The 19058-nt window shown below is 40.6% G+C and overlaps 1 protein-coding gene across 8 annotated transcripts in view; it reads right to left on the bottom strand.

Moving 5' to 3' along the window:
* Positions 1 to 19058, bottom strand: part of LOC309804012 (survival motor neuron protein-like) — a gene marked incomplete at its 5' end in the record, with an annotated part of 45730 nt that extends 26672 nt beyond the window's left edge. For 6 of the 8 annotated variants that reach the window (XR_014294036.1, XR_014294037.1, XM_082620997.1 and 3 more), the window contains 5 exons: positions 1007 to 1162; positions 1312 to 1512; positions 2384 to 2503; positions 4211 to 4282; positions 18956 to 19048. Coding sequence is in view for 6 of the 8 variants with exons in the window: in XM_082620997.1 (XP_082477123.1) it covers positions 1007 to 1162; positions 1312 to 1512; positions 2384 to 2503; positions 4211 to 4282; positions 18956 to 19048 (642 nt within the window). Of the gene's footprint in view, positions 1 to 1006; positions 1163 to 1311; positions 1513 to 2383; positions 2504 to 3385; positions 3699 to 4210; positions 4283 to 18955 lie in introns of those variants that run through there. The other 2 variants (XM_082621000.1, XM_082620999.1) reach the window with 2 other exon arrangements.

Raw genomic sequence — 19058 nt, 5'->3', positions numbered from 1 at the left:
TCTGACCATTCTGAAAAATGTAATAGAATATAAACCTCAATAAGGAAGCTCTCAACAGGGAATCCTAAGGAAAAGTTTTAATGTCATGCTTGATCTTAAAAATCTTTATTATTATCACTGCCTGAAGAAATCAATGCTTTATACAAAACTACTGGACAGGGACTTTGATTCCATGATATAACCTAAACTAAAAATACTTTTTGTTTAAGTTGATTTGCTACTGATAACCAAAAGAACCATGAATAAAAACAGTATTTACATTTTGCTCTACAAAACAGTCTGGGAGCTTCCTTGGATTTCACCTGTATCAGATGTAAATACTGTGTTCTCTTCCAATTTTTATATACCTTATACAAGGGACACAGGGAACTACAGCACAATATCCAGCTGATGATAAAATTATACTTTCAAACTTAAGTTTGCTAAACTATTTTTTTAATTAATTTTTATCGGAGTATAGTTGCTTTACAATGTTGTGTTAGTTTCTGCTGTACAGCCAAGTGAATCAGTTATACATGTACATATATCCCCTCTTTTTTCGATTTCCTTCCCATTTAGGTCACCACAGAGCATTGAGTAGAGTTCCCTGTGCTATACGGTAGGTTCTTATAAGTTATCTATTTTACACATAGTATATATGTCAATCTCTAAAAGTTTGCTAAGTTATTACTCTAATATACCTAATACTCTATAAAAATTGTTAGGAAAGAAAGGCTTTCATTATAAACTATTCTGCATTGCTATCTTATTTCTTTTTCAAAGAATTCTCAGGTATGTATTTACAACATCTATGGAAAGCTACGAAAGTTTCATGAGGGAAATCCCTAGCAGTCCAGGTGGCCCGGGTTCAATCCCTGGTCCGGGAATTAAGATCCTGCAAGCTGCAGGGCGCAGCCAAAAAAAAAAAGTTTCATGAGAAAAGCTACAAGTCACTTAATGGAGGGGCTGAATGTTCCAATACTATATTAACTATTTCCTGAGAAACCTTTTCTGGGTAGAAGTTTACCTTTCCTGGTCCCAGACCTGATCCTGGCATATGGGGTGGTGGAGGGAGAAAAGAGTTCCATGGAGCAGCTTTTGACTTGATGTTATTTGGTTTATTTACAGGAGACCTGGAGGAGTTCTCACTTTCATCTGTTGAAATTTGACTTTCATTTTCATTCTTTTAAGAGAAAGAAATACATGTACTTTTGTTATAAAGGCATCAATAAGAAAAATATAATGCTTCAGTGGATCAAACTGACAACCAGTTATACTGCTTAATTTCTCATCTGGTTTCTGCTTCCAAGAATTCCATTTTTTTTTCCTTACCTCCTGAGCATCCTGTTCTATATTATTAGCTACTTCAGAGGTTGTGGAAAGTAGATCAGACAGATTTTGCTCCTCTCTGTTTCCATATCCAGTGTAAATGACAACACAGGTTTCTCTCTTAAAGTCAATCGAAGCAATGGTAGCTGGGTAAACACAGCCATCTTCTGACCAAACGGCAGCACATCTGTCACCAACTTTCCACTATAAAAGAAACCAAAGATAGACACACAAACACACATGCACATTTCTTTAAAAGAGGGTAAACTATACTCTTGTGTGGGTGGAGTAGGGTTGGGGGTAGAGGGGACACTCTCCGGTTAACTGTTCTGGGAGGCAGAATGTTATAGTGAAAAAACTTGGGGCCAAAAACACAGGAATCTGAATTCTAATATAAATATAACATGACATGGTCCTGCCATTTATATAATCATGGACCAGTTTCTTAATGTCCTTGAGTCTTACTTTCCTCATCTGTTAAGTGGGTATAGTATAATCTGCCTCACATATTTGTTGTGAAGAACAGAAAGGAGGGGAAGCATGTAAAGTGTCCAGTACGCTAGCCCAGCACATAGCACGTGCTTATCAAACATCAGCTCTCTTCTCCCTTGGTAATGATGAAACTAAAGCAACTAATGAGACACCAAAATAATTAGCTTCTATGTGGACTGTTTGAGATAGCAGAAATGACTCTACCCAGAATATCTGGTCCCCAGGTATGAACAGTTTTAGGATTTTTGAAGGAAAAAAAAGGATACCTCTCTCAGATTTAGAAAAGTCAAACACTGCCAATTCAGTTGAAGCCTTCAGGTACTTCTTCCAAGTTGCACTGCCTTCCTCCCCTCTACCCCCAACATAAACATTGTCCTGAATTTAGTATTTATCATTTCCTCCTAATTCTTTATATTAACATGCATGTTCCTAAACAATAGAAAGTTTAATAGGTGCTTTAGAAATTTTATGATTATATGTCAATAGAAAACACTGTCCTAATAATTTAAAGGTACTTTATACTATTTAGTAAGGACAGTAACAAGAAATTCTTTGAAGTTAAATCTCAAGGTTTTAAAATAACCTGCTTCAAGGGAGTTGTGGTATTCTTTCTTTGGCTTTTATTCTTCTTAGCAGGTTTCCTTTTAGGTGTGCCTTTTGGTTTTTCTGAAACTTCGGAACTGTCACCGTTCTTTAGAGCGTGCTATGAAAACGTGAATAGAAACGTACATGTTACAGGGTGATATATTAAAAAAGTCACAATATAACTCAGTCACTATAAACTGGTCTCCAGACCCCACCGTCTCAGATAGCTTCTATTTCCTCTCTTCACCATCCCACATGCTAAGAAACTGCTCTTGAAGGTATCATATATCTGATAATCAGCTCTAAGGACCCTTATAAGCAAGTCTCCTCACTCTCAACCTTTCCATAACATTAGACTCTGTCAATCATCTTTCTTTTAGATAGTCACAACATTTTTGATGACATAGCAATGTTGGGCCCTAATGCTTTTATTACTTCTCTGATCAAGTCTAAAACTTGGGCATTCCCAATAAGAACTGGCCATCCTTCTTTACCAGCTTATGATCATCTATTCCTATTACTTCAATTATACTTTCTATGCAAACAAACTTCCAAAGCTATTATCCAGCTCTGACTTTTCTCCTTAGTTCAACATTTCCAATTACCAATTTCATATCTTCACATTTACCTCAAATGCAACACAATTAAACGTAAACTATCTCTTGCCCAAATCAGTTCTTTTTCTCTGCTCAGTCTACTTCCCCACGCAATATCACCAACCCTGTCCCATATCGAGCCCCATTTTAATCTGTGTTTTATAGAACTCTCTTGGTTAACTCTGCATCAGTGTTATTTCTAGTCTAAATGTATGTTGGAAAGCATGTTATTTTGACAAATTTAGAGTTCAGCTTCAAGGAAAACACACAGATCTGACCTTTACCTCATGCTACAGGAGTGACTAGGGATGGAAGTGGACTCCATGCTTGGTGCTCTGTATGAGTGTGTGCTCTGTGCCTGGACTACTGATGGCCCATGTATGATGCTCAATAAGACTAAGCACCTTAGACAGTGGGGAAAATGATGATATTGGACAACTGTGTAAATGTCTTGTTTGAGCCACAAAAAAATAGACTTCGCCCTGCAAAAGAAATGTAAATTCCTTGACATTCATCACCATCAGGAACACTTGACTTGATACCTCATAGGATCTGGGGAGGATTACATTAATTTAATGTATGTAAAGCACGTGGAACAGTGCCTAGAACACTGTAAACACTCTGCAAGTATTCATTACTGCACTAGGCTATTTATCCTCAATATTATTTCAATAAAGCCTTGTTAATTGTTTCAAAAGTATAATTCATATTGTCCTTCCACTAATCTGAATTAGAAGACTTTGATAGTTTGATACAGTCTAAACACATTAAATATTATAAATGTTTAAAGCTCTGCTTAAATTGCCTCTGTTAAAGGGATGACATACAGACTGGTTACCAACTTCTAAAGGAAGATAACTAATTTATCTAACCTGTTATCTTTTTTTTTTTCTTTTTTCGGTACGCGGGCCTCTCACTGTTGTGGCCTCTCCCGTTGCGGAGCACAGGCTCCGGACGCGCAGGCTCAGTGGCCATGGCTCACGGGCCCAGCCGCTCTGTGGCATGTGGGATCTTCCCTGACCGGGGCACGAACCCGTGTCCCCTGCATCGGCAGGCGGACTCTCAACCACTGCGCCACCAGGGAAGCCCTAACCTGTTATCTTTTAATCTTCAAAATTAGACTGAGTAATGGGTACTTTAACGCTTTACTGTAAGTATTCTATCATTTTTTTCCCTGAATGAGTACACACATGAGGAAATAAGGAAAAGAATAAATAAGCATTTCATACCTTAAATGAAGCCACAGCTTTATCATAAGCTTTTATCAATGCTGTATCATCCCAAATGTCAGAATCATCACTCTGGGATGGGTAAAGAATAAAAACAATTCATGTTTGGTTGGATTTCATCAAAAATGTGTGTTAGTAACAAGTAATAAGAGCTATCTTAATTCAGACATAATGAAATTACATTAAAAATGGGTATTTTAAATCCTAAATAAACCACAAGAAGCCTCCCTGCTTAGAGATTATGGAACATTACCCCCAAAGCTAGACATACGTAAATGTTCTAAGAGTGCCATGAAGTAAACACTCCACAATTTAATTCCTATCCACCAACCATAAGTGGATCTGCTCAAGGGTAATCTATGTTTCAGTCTTTTCTAAGAGCAGATAAAGGGTTTACTTTGGCAGAACGGGAAAACAACCGGCCACCCGGGATTTAAGACATACTGTCACACAAAAGAATAATATAAAATGAACATGATAAAATATTAAAACATGAAGTACAAACAAAAAGCACAAATTCAGAAGTGGGAAGGAGAGGCTGAGAAACACTCCTGCCATAAACCCCTCTCCCGGTGTGGAGACCCACAGTCAGGAGTGAACTCACAACCTGGAGCTTTTCCCTGAGGAGCAATGGGTCTGAACTCCAAATTGGACACCCTAGGTTTTAAGAGCAGCACCTGAGAAATGCGTCCCCCAAACATCTAACTTTAAAAACAAGGGGAGGGGGCTTCCCTGATGGCGCAGTGGTTGAGAGTCCGCCTGCCGATGCAGGGCACACGGGTTCGTGCCCCGGTCCGGGAAGATCCCACACGCCGCGGAGCGGCTGGGCCCGTGAGTCATGGCCGCTGAGCCTGCGCGTCCGGAGCCTGTGCTCCTCAACGGGAGAGGCCACAGCAGTGAGAGGCCCGCGTACCGCCAAACAACAACAACAACAAACAAGGGGATTCACGTCCGCGAAACCCACGAGGGAACAGGAACCGAAAAGGTTCCCATGCTTGGAACCACCCCGCCCCTCCAACGACTCAGCACAGAAGCTGATTGAGAGGCGCCCAGACTTTCTGTCAAACAGGCTCACTTATCGTAAAGTGCTGACCTGCAGAGCAGGCATTTAATTTAACATACATCTAGGGACCTGCTGGGACAGTAAGGACAGAGGCTAGCAGCACCCTCTTTATGCTATCTGCCTCACTCCAGCCAGCAAGCGCCATCTTTGCCTTCTGCTGCTCTCCACAGCACCAGTAACTCCCAGAGAGGAGCTTTTATGCACATCTGATGTCCCAGTTTTTATGTCTGGTGTCCTGGTTTTTACAGCTGCAGCCCAGGGTGGGGCTTACTGTGTTCTTGGGTCCCCTGGGGCTGTAACAACCAAAGAGACAGTCCTTGGTGGGCTACCACCCCCAGGAAACTGCACAGACAGCAGACTGAAACACACACCATTCTTTCTGTGAACAAGGACTATTTGCTTGTAAAGGAAATTAGTCTTGAGGAGAAGGCTTCTAGTTTGGTGCATAGCTAGGGATCTACAAAGATGCTCAGAGGCTACTGGATGCAACATCTGCACTCTCTCTCTGCTTGGCTCAAGCTCACTGTATCTCCCAGAAAGGCGCTTAATGTAAAATGTGACATCAAAGACAAAATGTGGAGGGGAGTAAAAATGTAGAGCTTTAGAATGAGTTCAAATTTAACTTATTATCAACTTAAAATAGATGGTAATAAATATAAGTTTTTATATGTAAGACTCATGGTAATCACAAGGCAAAAATCTATAGGAAATACACAAAAGATAAAGAGAAAAATATCCAAGCATACCATTAGAGAAAATGATCAAACCACAAACGAAGAGAGAGGAAAGAAGGAAACAGAAGAACTACAAAACCTCCAGAAGAAATTTAACAAAATGGCAATAAGTACATACCTATCAATAATTACTTAAAATGTAAATGGACTAAATTTAAATTCTCCAATCAAAAGACACAGAGTGGCTGAATGGATAACAAACTAAAACTCACCTATATGCTGCCTCAGGAGACTCACTTCCGATATAAGAACACACACAGACTCAAAGTGAAGAGATGGAAAAAGATGTTCCATGCAAATGGAAATGAAAAGAAGGCTGGGGTAGCAATACTCCTAAGACAAGTAGACTTTAAAGCAAAGACTGTAATAGAAGGTAAAGAAGAGCACTACATAATAATAAAGGTGTCAATCCATGAAAAGAAGACAACATTCAGATGTATTTATGCACCCAACACAGGTGCCCCTAAATACATAAAGCAAATATTAACAGACCTAAAGGGAGAGACAGACAATACAACAACGGTAGGGAACTTTAACACCCCAGCAACAGATATATCATTCAGATAAAAAATCAATATGGAGCGGGCTTCCCTGGTGGCGCAGTGGTTGAGGGTCCGCCTGCTGATGCAGGGGACACGGGTTCATGCCCCGGTCTGGGAAGATCCCACATGCCGCGGAGCAGCTGGGCCCGTAAGCCATGGCTGCTGAGCCTCCGCGTCCAGAGCCTGTGCTCCGCAATGGGAGAGGCCACAAGAGTGAGAGGCCTGCGTACCGCAAAAAAAAAAAAAAAAAAAAAAATCAATAAGGAACCATCTGCCTTGAAAGATATGTCAAATCAGATTAACTTAATGGAAAAATACAGAGCAACAGAAATACACATCCTTCTCAAGTGTGAAAGAACATTCTCCAGGATAGATCATAGGTCAGGACAGAAGTCTTAATAAATTTAAGAAAATGGAAATCATATCAAGCATCTTGTCTGACCACAATGTATGAAAGCAGAAACCAATTATAAGAAAAAACCTGGAAAATTCACAAATACATGGAGATTAAACAACATGCTACTGAACAACCAACAGGTTAAAGAAGGAATCAGAAGAGAAATAAAAAAATACCTTGATACAAATGAAAATAGAAATATAACGTACCAAACTTAGCAAAAGCAGTTCTAAGCAGCAAGTTCATAGATAAATGCCAGTATCAAGAAGCAAGACGACTTCCCTGGCAGCACAGTGGTTAAGAATCCGCCTGCCAACGGGTTCGAGCCCTGGTCCGGGAAGATCCCACATGCCGCGGAGCAACTAAGCCCGTGCACCACAAGTACTGAGCCTGTGCTCTGGAGCCCTCAAGCCACCAAATACTGAGCCCACATGCCACAACTACTGAAGCCCGCGCACCTAGAGCCCGTGCTCCACAACAAGAGAAGCCACCGCAATGAGAAGGCTACACACAACAAAGAGAAGCCACCACAATGAGAAGGCTGTGCACAACAAAGAGTAGCCCCTGCTCGTCGCAACTAGAGAAAGCCTGCGTGCAACAATGAAGACCCAACGCAGCCAATAAGAAAGAAAGAAAGAAGAAAAAATCTCAAACAACCTAAGTTTCACCTAAGTATTAGGAAAAGAGGAACCCAATGAAACTCAAAGTTGGTAAAAGGAAGGAATTAACAAAGATCAGAGTGAAAAGAAATGAAACAGAAACTAAAAGACAATAGAAAAGATCAATGAAACTAACAGTAGGTTCTTTAAAAAGAAAATTGACAAACCTCTAGATGGAGTCACAAAGAAAAAAACATAGGACTCAAATAAATACTATCGGAAACAGAAGTGGAGACATTACAACTGATACCACAGAAAATACAAAGGATCTTAAGTAACTACAGTCATCCCTCAATATCCGCAGGGTACTGGTTCCAGGACCCACCATGGATACCAAAATTGATGCTTGCTCAAGTCCTTTATATAAAATGGCATAGTATTTGCATACAATCCTGCATACTTTATTGTTAGTAATACCTAATATAATGTAAATGCTATGTAAATAGTTGCTGGCATGCAGCAAATTCAAGTTTTGTTTTTTGGAACTTTGGAAATTTTTTTTTTACCCAAATATGATTGATCTGAAGTTGGTTGAATGTGCAAATGGGGAACCTTAGGATATGAAAGGCTGACTGTACTATGAACAATTATATGCCAACAAATCTGACAGCCTAGAAGAAATGGACAAAATTCAAAGAAACATACACCCTACCAAGAGTGAATCATGAAGAAACAGAAAATCTCAATAGACCAATTACTAGTAAGAAGATTGTTAGAGGCTTTTGACTATTAATTCAAACAAAAGTTCAAGACCAGATAGCTTCACAGGTCAATTCTTTCAAACATTCAAATAAGAATTACTACTAATTCTTCTCAAACTTTTCCAAAAAAAATAGAAGAGGAAGGAACACTTCTAAACTCATTTCATGAGGCCAACATTACCTAATATCAAAACCAAACAAGGACACCACAAAAAAAGAAAACTACAGTCCAACATCCCTGATTAACACAGATGTAAAAATCCTCAACAAAATATTAGCAATCCGAATTCAACAACACATTTAAAAGAATCTTATACCATGATCAAGTGGGATTTATCACAGGGATGCAAGGACGGTTCAACATTCACAAATTAATCTATGCGGTACATCACATTAACAAAAAGAAAGAAGAAAATCATATGATCATCTCAATAGATGCAGAAAAAGCATTTGACAAAATTCAACATCCATTAATGATAAAAAAAAACTCTCAACAAAGTGAGTATAGAGGGAACATACCTCAACATCATAAAGGCTATACATGACAAACTCACAGCTAACATCATCCTAAATGATGAAAAGCTGAAAGCTTTTCCTCTAACATCAGGCACAAGACAAGGATGTCCACTCTTACCACTTTTATTCAACAAATCATTAGAAATCCTAGCCAGAGCAATTAGGCAAGAGAAATAAATAAAAGGCATCCAATTTGTAAAGGAAGAAATAAAAATGTCACTATTTGCAGATAACGTGACATTATACATAGAAAGCCTTAAAGACCCCACCAAAACACTATTAGAATAAACAAATTAGTAAAGTTGCAGGATACAAAATCAATATATAAAACGTGTTGAATTTCTATACCATAAAAACAAACTATCAGAAAGAGAAATTAATACAATCCCATTTACAACTGCATCAAAAAGAATAAAATACCTAGGAATAAACCTAATCAAGGAAAAGAAAGACTTGTACACTGATAACTATAAGATATTATTAAAGTAACTGAAGAAAATAGAAATAAATGGAAGGATTTTCTGTACTCATGGATTGGAAATATTGTTAAAATGTCCATATTACCTAAAGCAACCTACAGATTCAATGCAACCCCTAGCAAAATCCCAAAATTTGTATGGAACCACAAAAGACCCCAAATAGCCAAAGCAATCTTGAGAAAGAACAACAAAGCTGGAGGCACCATGCTCCCTGATTTCAAACTATATTACAAAGCCACAGTAATCAAAACAGTATGGTACTGGTATAAAGACAGACAAATCAGTGGTACAGAATAGAGTGCCCAGAAATAAAGCCACACATATATGGTCAATTAATATATGACAAAAGAGCCAAGAATATATAATGGAGAAAAGACAGTCTCTTCAATAAATGATGAAAAAAAAAAACCTGGATAGCCACATGCAAAAGAATGAAACTGGGCCATTGTCTTATACCACATATAAGAATTAACTCAAAACGCTACTGTAAAGGACAGGAAACTATTCAATATCCTGTGATAAAACACAATGGAAAAGAATATGAAAAAGAATGTATATATATATGTATAACTGAATCACTTTGTTGTACAGTCTAAATTAACACAACATTGTAAAACAATTATATTTCAATAAAATAAATAAATAATTAACTAAAAATGGATTAAAAACTTAAATGTAAGGCCTAAAATCAAAACTCCTAGAAGAAAACATAGGCGGTAAGCTCCTCGATATCAGTCTTGGCAATGACTTTTTTGGATTTGACACCAAAGCAAAAGCAACAGAAGCAAAAACTAACAAGTGGGAATACACCAAACTTAAAAGCTTCTGCATAGCAAAAAAAAAAAAAAATCAACAAAATGAAAAGGGAACCAACTCAATGGGAGAAAATATTTGCAAATCACTTATCTGATAAGGGGTTAATATCCAAGATACGTAAAGAACTCATGCAACTCAAGAGCAAAACCCCAAACAATTCAACTAAAAATAGGCAAAAGGGACTTCCCTGGTGGCACAGCGGTTAAGAATGTGCCTGCCGATGCTAGGGACACGGTTCAATCCCTGGTCTGGAAGATCCCACATGCTGTGGAGCAACTAAGCCTGTGCACGACTACTGAGCCCGCACACCATAACTACTGAAGCCCACATGCCACAAATACTGAAGACCGTGCACCTAGAGCCCGTGCTCCGCAACAAGAGAAACCATCAGAATGAGAAGCACGTGCACCACAATGAAGAGCAGCCCCCACTTGCCACAACTAGAGAAAGCCCACGTGCAGCAAAGAAGACCCAACACAGCCAAAAATAAATAAAATAAAATAAATTTATTTAAAAAAAAGGGCAGAAGATCTGAATAGACATTTTTCCAAAGAAAACATACAGATGGCTAACAGGTACATGAAAAGATGCTCAACATCACCAATCATTAGGGAAATGCAAATTAAAAGCACAGTGATATATCACCTCACACCTGTTAGAATGGCTATTATCAAAAAGACAATAACAAGTGTTGATGAGGATGTAGAGAAAAGGGACACTAGTGCACTGTTGGTGGGAATGTAAACTGGTGCAGCCACTATGGAAAATAGTATGAAGGTTCCTCAAAAAATTAAAAATTTTACAACAGACAAGATATGGAAACAACCTAAGTGTCCAACAATGGGTGAATGGATAAAGAAAATGTATACAGGGACTTCCCTGGCCATCCAGTGGTAAAGAATCCGCCTTACAATGCAGGGGACGCAGGTTCAATCCCTAGTCAGGGAACTAAGATCCCACATGTCGGGGCAACTATGCCCATGTGGCACAACTAGAGAAGAGAAACCCGCACGTCACAACCAGAGAGAAGCCTGTGTGCAGCAACGAAAGATGCTGCATGCCTCAATGAAGATCCTGTGTGCCACAACTAAGACCCTACGCGGCTGAAAATAAATTAAATGAATAATAAACAATAAATCTTTAAAAAATAAAATGTATACAGGTTTTCCCCACTATATGAAAGTAGAGTGTTCCTATGAAAGCTTTTGTAAATGGAAATGGAGTAAAGCAAAGAATCAATTATGTTAGAACACAACTTGCTAATGGATAAACAAAATAGATCAGGATAAAGTACAGATGCTCACAGGCACAGTTCAAAGCTATGGTGGCTTGATGCTGAGATGTTGAGTGTCGCTCCTGGGGAAGGAGCTTGGTGGCGCCACTCTCACTGCCTGGGTTGCCTGCTGCCTCTATAATGGCTTGCTGCAAAACAAAACACTGAATATTATTTTTGCTTTTCACCTTTTTTTTTTCATAAAAGCAAAAATCCTCTTTGGATTTCCTTCAGTTAGTGAAAATAGTTACTAATGTAGGTCTTTTATAAAAGTGAAGTGGTATAAAGCAAACTTTTAAAAAGCAGGGGATAACTGTTCATATATAGTAGAATATTATTCGGCCATAAAAAAGAAATCTTGTCATTTGAGACAACATGAATGGATCTTGAGGTCATTACACTAAGTGAAGTAAGTAAGACAGAGAGATGAATACCATGTGATCTTACTTATCTGTGGAATTTAAGAACAAAAAACAGAACAAATAAACAAAAAAAGCCCAACCTCATAAATACAAAGAACAGACTGGTGGTTTCCAGAGGTGGGGGTGGAGGGGATGGGGGAGGGGACTGAAACAGGCAAAGGGGGTCAAAAAGTACCAACTTCCAGTTATCAGGTAAATAAGTCATGGGGATGTAATGTGCAACACAGTGCCTATAGTTAGTAACACTGTATTGCATATTTGAAAGTTGCAAAGACATAAAATTCTCAACACAAGGAAAGAAATATTATAACTATGTATGGTGGCAGATATTAACTAGACTTACTGTGATCATTCTGCAATATGTATAAATAGAAAATCATTATGTCGTACAACTAAAATTAATATAATGTTATATGTCAATTATACCTCAATAAAAAAAGGAAAAAAAAAGGGAAAGGAATGTATGGTGGATGATCATGGAGGAAACAGGCTAGGAAATAAAAACTAAAAGGATCTGGATAGATAGAAAAGAAAATTGAAAGCACTCCAAGGACAACCATGAGCCAAAAAGAGCATGTAAGCAAAAATAAACACACTGACTGTATGATTCCACTCATATGAGGCTCCTAAGTAGTCAAACAAAAACAGAAACAAAGTAGAATGGCAGTTAGCAGGGGCTGTGAGAGAGCAGGAAATAAAGAACTGTTCAATGGGTAGAGTTTCAGCTTTGCAAGATTAAAAAGTCCTGGAGATCTACTGCACAACAGTGTGAATATACTTAACACTACTGAAGTGTACACTTAAAAGTGGTTAAGATGATAAATTTCATGGGTTTTTTTTGTATTTGACAGATCAGTGAAGCAACAAGTCCAACTAGATTCATTCTCACGCTATAGAGTAGTTGAAGGTAAGTTTGGATACATAATGTTGGCGATGGGAAGACAGGTTATAAAACACCATCAGTTAGTATGTTGGATTTTGTACAATATTAGCCAATCAATGAGCTCTGAAGAAGTTTGCTATAAAACTCGTTTAGTTGTAAAGTGAATTTTTGTCATTTTCTTGTTAATCTCCATTATACAGAGAAATATGTTCTGATATAAAACTGTTAATCTTGCTATATGATAAAAAATACTTAAAAATCATTAAGTCATTATGCAGATAAGGAAAGTAATCACAAAGAGGTAATTGACTTGTTCAAGGTTATGCTGCCCCTTGGAATAAGAGATGTTTCTAAAAGCAGTATATCAATTCTGCCAATGGAAAAGGTACTACTAATAAAGGAAAGTGTACTCCACTGTATCAATAGAAGTGGGCACTCTTAAAAGTAAGATACAAATACATAGGAACCCAAACTCATCACATTACAACTATTCAAAATGAACAGCAAACAAAGACATCTATACAAAGCTATTATGAGAAGAAACATTTTAGGTGATAAAACTTCTCAATTGGCAATCACAAACAGAAGAAAATACAATAACCATCTGAAATTAAATTGTCTTAAAGTAGCATTCGCAATATGGAAAAAAACACCTTGAATCAAAATTTCTAAAAATTCAGATGAGAAAAGAAGGCAAAAGGGAAACAGTCAAATGAGCAGTTAAACAAAATCAAGAACGAAATGGAAGAAAAGTAATACTGATGCAAGGTACCCAAAGAATACATTTGACTGAAAATCTAATGGGTACCAAGGAAAAGACATGAAAAAAGAAAAAGAAAATAAGTGAAGTGGGGACTGGCAAAGAATAGTTAACATATGTGTATAAAGGGGGTCCCTGAAGAATAAAAGCTAAACAAATAAATACACAAAAGTCTCTAAAAGGAATTCTCAGAGCCTCTAAGCAGAAAGATCAAGTCATTTACAAAATACAGAAAACTAGTTAGTATTAGACTTCCCATAGAAATTTATGGGAAAAAAGTATGAGCCAAGGATTTTATATACACCCTAGCTGTCCTTCAAGCAGCAAGACTCAGGTGTTGTGTTTCTTTTTTTTGGCTGCACTGCACGGCTTGTGGGATCTCAGTTGCCCGACCAGGGACTGAACCCAGGCCCCTGGCAGTGAGAGCGTGGAGTCTTACCCACTGGACTGCCAGGGAATTCTCAAAAAGGTACTGTTAAGAGAATGAAAAAATGAATGAACTCACAAACGGGGAGAAAATATTTGCAAATTACCTATCTGATAAAGGTTTTGTATCTAGCATACACAAAAAACTCTCAAATCTCAACAAAAAATAATTCAATTTAAAAATGGGCAAAAGATTTGAACAGACACTGCCTAAGAAGATACATGGATGGCAAATAAGCACATGAAATGACAATCAACATCATCAGTCATTAGGGAAATGCTAATTAAAACCACAACAACAAGACACCACTACACATTAGAATGTCTAAAATTAACAAGACTGACCATACCAAGTGTTAGCAAGGATGTGGAACAAATGGAACGTTTCATACATTGCTAGTTGAAACGTAAAATGGTACAATCACTTTGAAGAAAAGTTTGGCAGCTTCTTAAAGAATCAAAATAGTGGACTTCCCTGGTGGTGCAGGGGTTAAGAATGTGCCTGCCAATGCAGGGGACGGGGGTTCGATCCCTGGTCCGATAAGATCCCACATGCCTTGGAGTAACTAAGCCCGTGCGCCTGCGCCACAGCTACTGAGCCTGCCCTCTAGAGCTCGCGAGTCACAACTACTGAGCCCACAGGCCACCGCAACTACTGAAGCCCGCACACTCTAGGGCCCGTGTGCCACAACTACTGAGCTTGCATGCTGCAACTGCTGAAGCCCACGCACCTAGAGCCTGTGCTCTGCAACAAAGGAAGCCAACGCAATGAGAAGCCCGCGCACCGCAACGAAGAGTAGCCCCCACTCACAACTAGAAAAAGCCCGTGCGCAGCAACAAAGACCCAACGCAGCCAAAAATAAATAAATAAATAAAAATAAATAAAAACAATAAAATTCAACTTAAAAAAAAAACCAGAAGAATTAAAATAGGGAGTTCCCTGGTGGTCCAGTGGTTAGGACTCTGCACTCTCACTGCCGTGGGCCTGGGTTCACTCTCTGGTCAGGGGACTAAGATCCCACAAGGCATGGGAAAAAAAAGAAAAAAGAAAAAAAATTAAAATATATCTCCTCCATGACCTAGGTGTTTGCCAAAGAGAAATGAAAGCATATGCCCTTACAAAGTCTTCTGCACTAATACTCATGGTGGTTCTATTTGTAACAGCCCCAAACTGAAAGCAACCCAAATGTTCATGAACAAGTGAATGGATAAACAAATTGTAGTACATTCGTGCAACAGGATCCTACAGCAATGAAAAGGAAATGAATGACTGACATACACAAGAAAATGGATGAAACACAAAATAACTATGCTGAGTAAAAGAAGCCAGATCAAAAAAGACTCCGTATTTGTAAAATTCTAGAAAATGCAGACTAATCGATGGTGACAGAAAATGGATCAGCAGTTGTCTGGGGACAGGAGATGAGGAGGGATGAAAGGGAAGGATTACAAAGGGGTGTAAAGAAATCAAACCATCCCACACACTGGGTCCACATGGAGAAGCCGAGACAACACGAAGAAAAGAGATGGCCTGTCAATCCCTAGCAGCTCAGTCCCCAGCTACTGTAGCTCCAGTTACTATGTGGATGCAACTACACGAAATGTCTGAAGGAGAACTGCCCACCAAGGCCTTCACATATTCCTGACCCACAGAAACTAGGAATAAAAAATGATTATTGTTTCAAGCCACTAAGTTTTGGGTGATTTGTTACACAGCAATAGCAAAGAGAAGAGACCATCAGGACTGCCTTTATATCTGTTTCTCAGTCACCAAGAGAAGCCCACCTCTTTCCTTGCAGGCATTTCAAAATGAAATGTTTTCTTCCCCATATCCCTCAAATTACTGTACCAGAGGTGGGAAGTAATCTTCCTTGTTCCTCACTTCCACTTCCAGATTATTCTTCCTCCCTAAAACTCCCAGGTTTGAAAATCCCGTCACCAAACTCCACTGTCCACTATCCCTCCTCATTGCAATCATCTGTATCTTCCTGGGTCACTCTTCCTCATTCCTTGAGGTTTATATCCCAGTACTCCCTCCAACACTAATCCTGTCATAATTTTTGGTTATTTAAAAACCCATGTACATGGGCTTCCCTGGTGGCGCAGTGGTTGAGAGTCCGCCTGCCGATGCAGGGGACATGGGTTCGTGCCCCGGTCCGGGAAGATCCCACATGCCGCGGAGCGGCTGGGCCCGTGAGCCATGGACGCTGAGCCTGCGCGTCCGGAGCCTGTGCTCCGCAACGGGAGAGGCCACAACAGTGAGAGGCCCGCGTACCGCAAAAAAAAAAAAAAAAACAAAAACCCCATGTACAGGGACTTCCCGGGTGGCGCAGTGGTGAAGAATCCGCCTGCTAACGCAGGATACATGGGTTCGAGCCCTGGTGTGAGAAGATCCTACATGCCGTGGAGCAACTAAGCCCGTGCACCACAACTACGGAGCCTGAGTTCTAGAGCCCATGAACCACAACTACTGAGGCTGTCCACCACAACTACTGAAGCCCGCACACCTACAGCCCGTGCTCTGTAACAAGAGAAGCCACCGCAATGAGAAACCCTCGCATCACAATGAAGAGTAGCCCCCGCTCGTCGCAACTAGAGAAAGCCCGTGCACAGCAAAGACCCAACGCAGGCAAAAAAAATAATTAAATAAATAACGATAAAAAAGTATTACTCAAAAATAAACCAAATAAAATAAGAGATAATTTTAAAAAAACCCATATACGTGATCCTTCCAATACCCTACCCTTGCTACATCTTTTTTTTTTTTTGCGGTGTGCGGGCCTCTCACTGCTGTGGCCTCTCCCGTTGCGGAGCACAGGCTCCGGGCGCACAGGCTCAGCGGCCATGGCTCACGGGCCCAGCCGCTCCCCGGCATGTGGGATCTTCCCGGACCGGGGCACGAACCCATGTCCCCTGCATCGGCAGGCGGACTCTTAACCACTGCGCCACCCGGAAAGCCCTGCTACACCTTTAAACGCGTCGCTACCAATGACCTTTTATAGTACCCAATCTCAGCTACTCACTTCTATGGTCTTTATTATAACCATTAACTATAACCTCTCCAAAAACTCAACTGCAAGAATCCTACTCTCCAGCTACCACCTTTTAGGCTCTGCAATTTATTCCTTCTAGTAGGTTGATGATGACAGTCATTCCACTTCACTGGGACTGGTAAAACAGTGATCCTCACACTTTTTTTTTTTTTTTTTTTTTTTTTTTTTTGCGGTATGCGGGCCTCTCACTGTTGTGGCCTCTCCCGTTGCGGAGCACAGGCTCCGGATGCGCAGGCCCAGCGGCCATGGCTCACGGGCCCAGCCGCTCCGCGGCATATGGGATCCTCCCAGACCGGGGCACGAACCCGTATCCCCTGCATCGGCAGGCGGACTCTCAACCACTGCGCCACCAGGGAGGCCCCTCACACTTTTTAAACTGCTTCTCACCATGGTAATGTCCTCACTTCCTTTCTTAGCCAGCTTTAATTCCACCATCGATCATTAAGACAATTCCCTGTACCGCCCCCTTCTCACTTCATACTAGGTAAAACTACAACCCTATTAATTTCAACTATTCATTTACTTTGTGTCTGCCCTCACACACCTGAATTTGAATTTAGCTAGCGAAAAATACAATCATGCTGCCTAGTCTCCTTTTTTTTTTTTAATTATTTATTTCTGTCTGCGTTGGGTCTTCGTTGCTGTGCACGGGCCTTCTCTAGTTGTGGCGAGCAGGGGCTACTCTTCGTTGTGGTGCGAGGGCTTCTCATTGTGGTGGCTTCTCTTGTTGCAGAGCACAGGCTCTAGGCATGCAGGCTCAGCAGTTGTGGAGCACAGGCTTAGTTGCTCCACGGCGTGTGGGAATCTTCTGGATCAGGGCTCGAACCCGTGTCCCCTGCATTGGCAGCGGATTCTTAACCACTGCGCCACCAGGGAAGTCCTATCTAGTCTCCTTTAAACTCATAACCACAAATCTGAAGTAGGCCTTTAATGTTGCCTAGATTTCCCTAACGCAACACTCATCCACTCTCCTAGGGGTTTACTTCCTACCTTCTCTCTTCTCTAACCTCCAACACCTGCCCCCTGCCCCTCCTCACTAGTAGGCTGATGACCTTGCTTCTTTTACTGAGAGAACAGCAACAATCAAAACAGAATTTTCATAATCTCCTGCCACTACATCTGCCCATCCACACAAATCTGTACCCATATAACTGTCACCACATGAACTGTCAATATTTCTAACAAAGACCAAATCCATTCTTTCTTACTACGCTAGAATGTTGCTTGCGCAATTCTCTTCTCTCCTGCAACGTCAATTATACCGTCCTTACTGGATCTTTCCTATCAGCCCAGAAACATGCTGAAACATTTCTCCCATCTTAAAAACAAAAACACAATTAAGAATCCTTTTTATCTCACTTCCCTCTCCATCCCTTGGTCAATTTCTCTATCTTCCAGTACCCACAATAAAACTTGAAATATTTGCTCACATATGTTGCCTTGAATTTCTCGTCTCCGACTCTCGAACTCGCTCCAATCACATTTCACCCAAGAATGAGTTCTAATCTTACCCCCTTATACACCTGCCTTACCCCCTTATACACCTGCCTTACTTGCAGTCTTCCCCATCTCAGTAAAAGGCAACTTCATCTTTTCAGCTGTTCAGAGCAATCTTGGAGTTAGCCTTGACTTTCCTCTCTCAAGCCTCTATTATCGTATACCCGTGCACAACCTGTTGCCTCTGATTTCAAAATATATCCAGAAGCCAAGTAACCGACTGTCCATTGCTAACAGCGGGATTATTCCAATAGACTCCTAACTGGTTTCCCTGCTTCGCCCTGGCCTGCCCCCGCACACCTCCCAGTCGGAGAGAACTGGACGACCAAGGCACAATCGAGTAGCAGTAGGGCCTAGGCTCAAAGTCATAGGGAGCCCAAACTGGGCGAGGAACAAGCTTGCGGCTGAGGCTCCCAAGTGGGGAAAGATGTAGAAACATGCGGACCCACCGCCCCGCACTAAGCCGACTGGCCGGGGAAAGAGCGCAGGGGGCAGGTCGGGGACAGCGCCGGCTGCGACCTCACCTGGCCTGTGCCGCGCCGGAACAGCACCGAGTCTGCCGGCTCTGGGACGCCGCCGCTGCTGCTGCCGCCGCCGCCGCCGCCACCCATCGCCATGGCTAATCTG

This window comes from Mesoplodon mirus (assembly GCF_964341445.2).
Source record: "Mesoplodon mirus genome assembly, chromosome: 5".
Classification (NCBI taxonomy): Eukaryota; Metazoa; Chordata; class Mammalia; order Artiodactyla; family Ziphiidae; genus Mesoplodon; species Mesoplodon mirus.
Note: the sequence above shows the minus strand (reverse complement) of the source record. Positions and strands in the feature narration are given on the sequence as shown.